Source organism: Ciona intestinalis, unplaced genomic scaffold (genome assembly GCF_000224145.3).
Source record: "Ciona intestinalis unplaced genomic scaffold, KH HT000175.1, whole genome shotgun sequence".
Taxonomy (NCBI): domain Eukaryota; kingdom Metazoa; phylum Chordata; class Ascidiacea; order Phlebobranchia; family Cionidae; genus Ciona; species Ciona intestinalis.
Genome location: NW_004190497.1, coordinates 37,678 through 45,663, shown reverse-complemented (window position 1 = coordinate 45,663; position 7,986 = coordinate 37,678). Strand labels below are relative to the sequence as shown.

Genomic DNA, 7,986 nt, shown 5'->3' with positions numbered 1-7,986 from the left:
TCTTTTCATAGCCTGCTATACGTTTCATGACGTAAAAACTACCCAATAGTGCAATTTTTGATCATTTTACAACTCAAGATCCAACAAGGCTGTTATGAAAGGGTCAATAAACTGACTTTTGTGGGTAAAATTTTTTTTCCTATAAATATAAAAAGATTCGAAATTCTAGATTCGGAATTCTAGATTCGAATTAAAGTATTCTAGGATATCCTAGAATACCTAATTATTCTGTAATGTGCATCCCTATCGGAAACATGAGATTTAGTTGAGAACAGTAACCATCTTACCCCACAGTAATATACAACCATCTTACCCCACAGTACTATTCAACCATCTTACTTGATAATAGACCCTTCCTTCATTCCTTCTGTGTGGATGGAAATCCTCCCAAAATGGGGCGATGAGAGGCACCCTGTACACCCCGAACCCCTCCTGGTATGGCCTCCATAGATATCTCACCCACCAGGATTCGCGACCCAATGTTATGAGCCCGTTGGAGGTTACGAACATAACGTCGAACGATCTTCTTCCAAAGGGAAGTTGAATTGGAATCCTGTGATAAAGACCTCGTGCTTACTGTCAGGTTATAACAAAAACCTCATGCTCACTTTCAGGTTATAACAAAAACCTCATGCTCACTGTCAGGTTATAACATGTGTCAATGCATGCCCATATGTAACTTTGTAGGTAAATACTATTTTCTTTTTTCGGGCCTTTTTTTCTACGGCTAACAATTACAGAACCCATTAGTTAACACTGGATTGGGCCAGTTGTCTTGCCCAAGAACAAACTCACAATCTGGAGTTATGTATCTGGTATCCCCTAATTTAAACAGCTATAAAACCCTTAGTAGCATGGTGGAGACTTTAAACTCAGCAGCATTTGGGTAATCCACAAATCACAGTACCGGTTATAGGTTAAACGTAAGACACAAAAGATATAGTAGGATGGGGAAAGATGGGACACCTTTAACATACAATATCCAAATATCATGATCATGTTTTAAACAAACAACTGTCTAAGGAAGTCGTGAGGATACCGTTTAATAATTCTTTGAATGCTCTGTGTTTACTACCAAATGGGACGAGAAATAGAATGAAAAGGTGTCCCATCTTCCCCCATCCTACTATATATCTTGTACTTAGGTGTTCGGTAAGACACTGCGTCAAGCTTTGAACCTGGTTTCTTTTAGTTACAATTAAGACACAACAAAATATCTCTTACTCAAGTGCTGGGGAAGACACTCCGTCTCGTATCGGTGTCAACAGAACATCAGTGTCTGGCCCGTAATCCAACAACCTGATCTCGTTGCACTTTACGAACCCATCACCTGTATATCCTTCATTGCATGTACATGCATGGCTGCCCACAGTGTTCGAACACATAGAGTTAGCAACGCACTTGTCGGTGCCGTCCTGGCATTCATCAGCGTCTGTCTCGCATATAGAACCTGGGATGTACGTTGTGGTAGTTATATAAGTTATGTATATACAAGTTATGTATATACAAGTTATAGGTTATTATAACTACTATGTAAAAGATGGTAGCACCCTGGGTGTTGGGGTAATATACCTACATCCCAGGTCTCAGGTGTGTCTCACTGAAGACCTCACCCTTATAGAACAGAATGTCTATTATTGAGTGTCTATAAACTGCCCCAGTGGGGGTCTTGATGGTAGCACCCTGGGTGTTGAGGTAATAGACCTACATCCCAGGTCTCAGGTGTGCCTCGCTGAAGACCTCACCCTTATATAACAGAATCTATATTATTGAGTGTCTATAAACTGCCCCAGTGGGGTCTAGATGGTAGCACCCTGGGTGTTGGGGTAATAGACCTACATCCCAGGTCTCAGGTGTGCCTCACTGAATACCTCACCCTAATAGAATGAAATTTATATTATCGAGTGTCTATAAACTGCTTTGGTGGGATGGTAGCACCCTGGGTGCAAAGTGTCTTGCCAAAAAACACATGTATCTACAAATAGTAGTAGCGACGAGCCTTGAACCTGTAACCTCTGGGTTACAAGCAGATGTGTAAACCATTGCGCCACAGCACCGGCAATTGAGCAATACACCTACATCCTAGGACTTAAACCTTGCTCATAAGATACTTTCTACATGGTTACCTTTATAAGCCACAGTGCAGCTGCAGTTAAAGGATCCAGACAAATCATTGCAGGTCCCGAGGTTCTTACATGGCCCTGATATGCAAGGGGATGTGTAGCTTTGGCATGACTTTCCACTGTAATACTGCGGGCAATCACATTTATAATCGTTGGGGAGAGGGGAACAGCTGCCTCCATTCATACATAGTGTGCTTGTCTCACAGAGGTTGATCACTGCAATGGAAGTAGAAGTTAAAGGAATACTTGGGGTCATTTATATCCTCGTGAGTGGGAACTTAAGTAACTTATTCATGGTTGCCACTCCCATGCCTACAATGGAATTTAAAATACTGTTGTCTATTGAATGTATGTAACTTATTTTTCCTCGCATGGCGGGGCAACGACAGTCGTTATAACACGGATGTTCTGTTCCATACACCTCGTGCTCGCTTACAAGTTACCACGTATGTAACTTATTTATCCTTGCATGGCAGGGCAACAACAATCGTTATAACACAGGTGTTTTGTTCCATACACCTCGTGCCTGCTTACAAGTTACCATGTATGTAACTTATTTATCCACGCATGGCAGGGCAACAACAGTCGCATACACGCTGACCACTAAGCTACAGCGCCAAATCTACTATATTCATTGTTTTACGTAAATTATAATTATGACAAACACAATACCTTCACAGATCCCATCTACCAGTGTGTATCCCGACACACATCGGCAAACAAAGGAACCAACGGTGTTCGAGCAAACAGAATTCACAGGGCAGTCAATCCCTGGCATACCACATTCATGGATGTCAACACATGCTGTTGAATCGTTCATGTTCTCGGTGTATCCTGGTTTACATTTACAAACAGGGAGAACGCCATTCTCCAAGGCACATACAGAGTTGGTGCAGCTGGTGGTGCAGAAAGACGCTGCGTTTGGGTAAAGGTTTGTATTAAATAAATTAATCATAACACCAGTTTTTATATATGAATTAATTAAAACAGCAATCGAAATATGATTCATATTAAACCTAGCTTTGTAAAAGACCAACTGGTTTAGAATTAAAAGCACGAAAGCATGCTGGCGCAGAAAGACGCTGCCTTGGGGTAAAGGTTTAAAGGGGTAACAGTTTTTACATGTCTCTTAGATTGATGCTGTGTGATAGGGGGGTGAGATTAAAAAAGGATCAAATAAATTGTTTATAACATAAATTTGTATATGTCTCTTATATAATAGTTATCCATCAGATCAGATTCATTAAAACAATGAAGAGAAGGCAATTATTTTAAAAGAAAGACGTTGTGTGTTGAGGAGGGTGGTTAAAGACGGTGAACCAAAGTTACTTACATGTTTTAACTTCTAAAGTAAATGTTTCCACTATCACCCCACCATCCTTAACAATGACCTCGATTTCATACGATTGATCATTCACAAGCCCTTCTATGATGTAAGAATCAGCATTCATGACCTCAGTATTAATTGCATTGAATGTGATCGTGTAGTTGAAGTAAGATGAATGAAGATCAATGTGGATGAGTTCGTTACCGCCACTTCCAGTTACTGAGAACATACATAACAATAGCAATGCTATGGTGTATTCATACACCCCATGCTTACTGGCGAGTTATAACATGGCCGTGTCTTCTTATACACCAGACACACATGGTGTATTCATACACCTCATGCTCACTGTCAAGTTATAACATGGCGTGTCTTCTTATACACCAGACACATATGGTGTATTCATACACCTCATGCTCACTGTCAAGTTATAACATGTGTGTCTTCTTATACACCAGACACATATGGTGTACACCTCATGCTCACTCTCGAGTTATAACATGGGTGTCTTCTTATACACCAGACACACATGGTGTATTCATACACCTCATGCTCACTCTCGAGTTATAACATGGGTGTCTTCTTATACACCAGACAAACATGGTGTATTCATTCACTTTATGCTCACTGTCGAGTTATAACATGGGTGTCTTCTTATACACCAGACACACGATGTATTCATACACCTTATGCTCACTCTCGAGTTATAACATGGGTGTCTTCTTATACACCAGACAAACATGGTGCATAGACCTCATACTACCTCCTATATACATACACCCACCTTGTGGTGTAGGTTTAACAAATGGCGCAGCCGTTGTAGGTTCAGGATCTGGCCCTCCTATAGAAATAACGTTCACTTTGTTACATTGAGGAAAAGTCAATGCTTTGTTATGGTTTGACTCTATCAGTAACTTCAGTGGACATGACTTGAATGAACGTAACTTGTTTATCCTCACATGGCGGGGCAACGACAGTCGTTATAACACGGGTGTTCTGTTTCATACACCTCGTGCCTGCTTACGAGTTACCACGTATGTAACTTATTTATCCTCGCATGGCGGGGCAACGACAGTCGCTATAACACAGGTTTTCTGTTTCATACACCTCGTGCCAACTTACAAGTTACCATGTGTGTAATTACTATTAGGATAACTTAGAAATATTTATATTTCACCTGTTTGTATGTAGGTGATCCTGAATCCTTTCTTATTCACTGAAGCGTCAGAGGCAAAGTAGATTAAGACATTTGAACTGTTTGAGGTCGCTATTTTAGGTTCTGTCACATTTCCAATTATCCAAAACAGCGGCATGAACTGTAAAACATAAGATAGCTACCGCTGTACATATGTGTCTTTGGGCAAGACACTTAACGGTAATTGCTGTAACCCAGTCGTCACTAGTGGGTTGTCCAAATTATCAGCCATAAAGAAATCAATCACCTACAAAGTTACATACACGGTAACTCGTAAGCGTGCACGAGGTGTATGAAACAGAACACCCGTGTTATAACGACTGTCGTTGCCCCGCCATGCGAGGATAAATAAGTTACATACGTCATAACTTGTAAGCGAGCACGAGGTGTATGAAACAGAACACCCGTGTTATAACGACTGTCGTTGCCCCGCCATGCGAGGATAAATAAGTTACATACGTGGTAACTTGTAAGCGAGCACGAGGTGTATGAAACAGAACACCCGTGTTATAATGACTGTCGTTGCTCCGTCATGCGAGGATAAATAAGTTACATACGTGGTAACTTGTAAGCGGGCAGGAGGTGTATGAAACATAACAACCATGTTATAACTCGACAGCAGTATAACACAAACAACAATCACTCACATAGAACCGTGTATGAGGTTCATAGGCATACAACTGGTCATATATCTCACTCTCTCCTTCATATAATGTTAGCTCAATTTTAAAACCAGGATCCGCCGTCAGGTTCCAAAAGTAGAAAACATTATCTGGATAATTGTTTGGCCATCCGGGTGTTGTTATCTCTTTTGGGGTTGATGTAAGATCATTGACCGAGAAATACCTTGCGGTTACTGAAAAATATTAAGTTGAACAACCCATTGTTACATAAAAGCAACTTGGGCGCCATTTTGTGTCTAAATTACACAGCTGATTTAGGAAAAATGCATATTTTTTTAAACAAAAACTGCTAGTGAAGAATACTGCTAGCCGATAAACCAAACCACTAACCCATATGGTAATAGTATACTGTCGCTGGTGACCAGTGAAAAATTTGGTCTCAAAATGTTCCTTTACATCTCCCTGATACTCGCTGTATAATTTTTTTTGAAAAAACTCGGGCGTTCGAATCGGAAATTAACTTTGAAAATGCGTGAAAGCGTGCTGCGTCACCTTAATTCGCCTGACTTGCGTAAGGTTAACGATTTATTAAGTCACAATAGTGAAATGTTACGTCACAGTAGTAACATATTACGTACGTTACAGCAAGTTATAATCTTGTTTTTCGCACTGTTTTATGCTAGGGAAAACCCCAAGCCCTAACCCTTAACCCACTGATTCTCAAAGTATGGGTTGCGACCCAAACATGGGTCGCACAGGGTTGAAAAATGGGTCGCGCCAAGGTGATTCAAATCTATCACAATGAAATTTTTTCTTTTCAAGCGTTCGGTTTGCGTTTCAGTTTAGCCTTATATTTACCATGTTTTTCTTTGCCAGGTAGACTGTTTGTTACGAAATAGTAGGCATTCACACGGGGATTCATTGTATCATAATACCGATTGTTTGACCTGGCAATTAATTACGACATAATAGCAATTCACACGTCGATTATTTGCGTCATAATAGGGATTGACGCGCGTAATCATTGGGCAAAACAGGCTTGAATGTTAAAGAGGCACATGTATCGTATTTTAGCCTTTACGTGCGTTGTATTTTAGCCTTTTTTTAATAATACATTCAAAGCTCCACACAAACAGTTAAAGATTTTAAAAACTCGGGCATTCGTGTCGAAAAATAACTTTAAAAATGCGTGAAATCGCGGTTATTAGTTGGGAATTAGGGGTTTAAGGTTTTCACTGTCATAAAACAGTGCGAAAACAAGTCTATAACGTCCCGTAACGTACGTAATATATCACTATTGTGACGTAATAAATCGTTAACCTTACGCAAGTCAGGCGAATTACGGTGACGCAGCATGTCTTCGCGCATTTTCAAAGTTAATTTTCGACACGAACGCCAAAGTTTAAAAAAAATAAATTATACAGCGAGTATCAGGTAGACGTAAGGAACATTTTAAGACCAAAATTTCCACTGGTCACCAGCGACAGTATTGCCACCCATATAACCATAGCCCTGACTCCGGTCCCCTAACTACCAACCTCTAATATTTTCCTACCAGCCTATTCTGTAAACTGTATCGTACCGGAAGATTCTTCACTAGTGCCAACACTTAAAAACGAACCTGTTTTCACGTTGGCGGTAAAGTTTACAATTGAAACGTTGTTGTCGTCCAAAACTTCAGCAACCACAGTGTACTCGGTGTTTTGAGTTACATTGGTGACAGTTTCATATAGGTTGCCATTTGCTCTCGAAAAATGCCGGACATCACCCGAAGCAGAAACATTTCCCCGTAATGTGTAATTGCTCGAATAAAAGCTCCAAATGTTAACGTAGATGACGGCTGTTGCAGCCTGATCATCATTAGGAGCGAGGAGCCCAAAATTACCCACGTAAGAGCCGGTGTTGAAATAGATTATACCATGGCCTGAAACACAAACCAATGTCGAGTTATATCACGGGTGTCTTCTTATACACCAGGCAGACATGATGTATTCATACACCTCATGCTTACTGTCAAGTTATAACATGGGTGTCTTCTTATACACCAGACACACATGATGTATTCATACACCTCACGCTCACTGTTAAGTTATAACATGGGTGTCTTCTTATACACCAGGCACACATGATGTATTCATACACCTCACGGTCACTGTCAAGTTATAACATGGGTGTCTTCTTATACACCAGACACACATGATGTATTCATACACCTTATGCTCACTGTCGAGTTATAACATGGGTGTCTTCTTATACACCAGGCACACATGATGTATTCATACACCTCACGGTCACTGTCAAGTTATAACATGGGTGTCTTCTTATACACCAGACACACATGATGTATTCATACACCTTATGCTCACTGTCGAGTTATAACATGGATGTCTTCTTATACACCAGACACACATGGTGTATTCATACACCTCATGCTCACTGTCGAGTTATAACATGGGTGTCTTCTTATACACCAGACACACATGGTGTATTCATACACCTCATGCTCACTGTCGAGTTGTAACATGGGTGTCTTCTTATACACCAGACACACATGGTGTATTCATACACCTCATGCTCACTGTTGAGTTATAACATGGGTGTCTTCTTATACACCAGACACACATGGTGTATTCATACACCTCATGCTCACTGCCAAGTAATAACATGGGTGTCTTCTTATACACCAGACACACATGGTGTATCCATACACCTCATGCT

At 40.6% G+C, this 7,986-nt stretch overlaps 1 protein-coding gene across 3 annotated transcripts in view; it reads right to left on the bottom strand.

Moving 5' to 3' along the window:
• Positions 1-294: 294 nt before the first annotated feature.
• LOC100175930 (fibropellin-3-like) overlaps positions 295-7,986 on the bottom strand; it is an 11,502-nt gene continuing 3,810 nt past the window's right edge. Inside the window, exons 2-10 of one of the 3 annotated variants that reach the window (XM_018816313.2) lie at positions 6,890-7,192; positions 5,293-5,501; positions 4,628-4,766; positions 4,235-4,291; positions 3,457-3,669; positions 2,796-3,038; positions 2,127-2,339; positions 1,225-1,450; positions 295-553 (exon numbers count right to left, since the gene is read on the bottom strand). In XM_018816313.2, the coding sequence (XP_018671858.1) occupies positions 310-553; positions 1,225-1,450; positions 2,127-2,339; positions 2,796-3,038; positions 3,457-3,669; positions 4,235-4,291; positions 4,628-4,766; positions 5,293-5,501; positions 6,890-7,192 (1,847 nt within the window). In that variant the 3' untranslated portion in view covers positions 295-309. The remainder of the gene's footprint in view (positions 554-1,224; positions 1,451-2,126; positions 2,340-2,795; positions 3,039-3,456; positions 3,670-4,234; positions 4,292-4,627; positions 4,767-5,292; positions 5,502-6,889; positions 7,193-7,986) is intronic. The other 2 variants (XM_026839237.1, XM_026839236.1) reach the window with 2 other exon arrangements.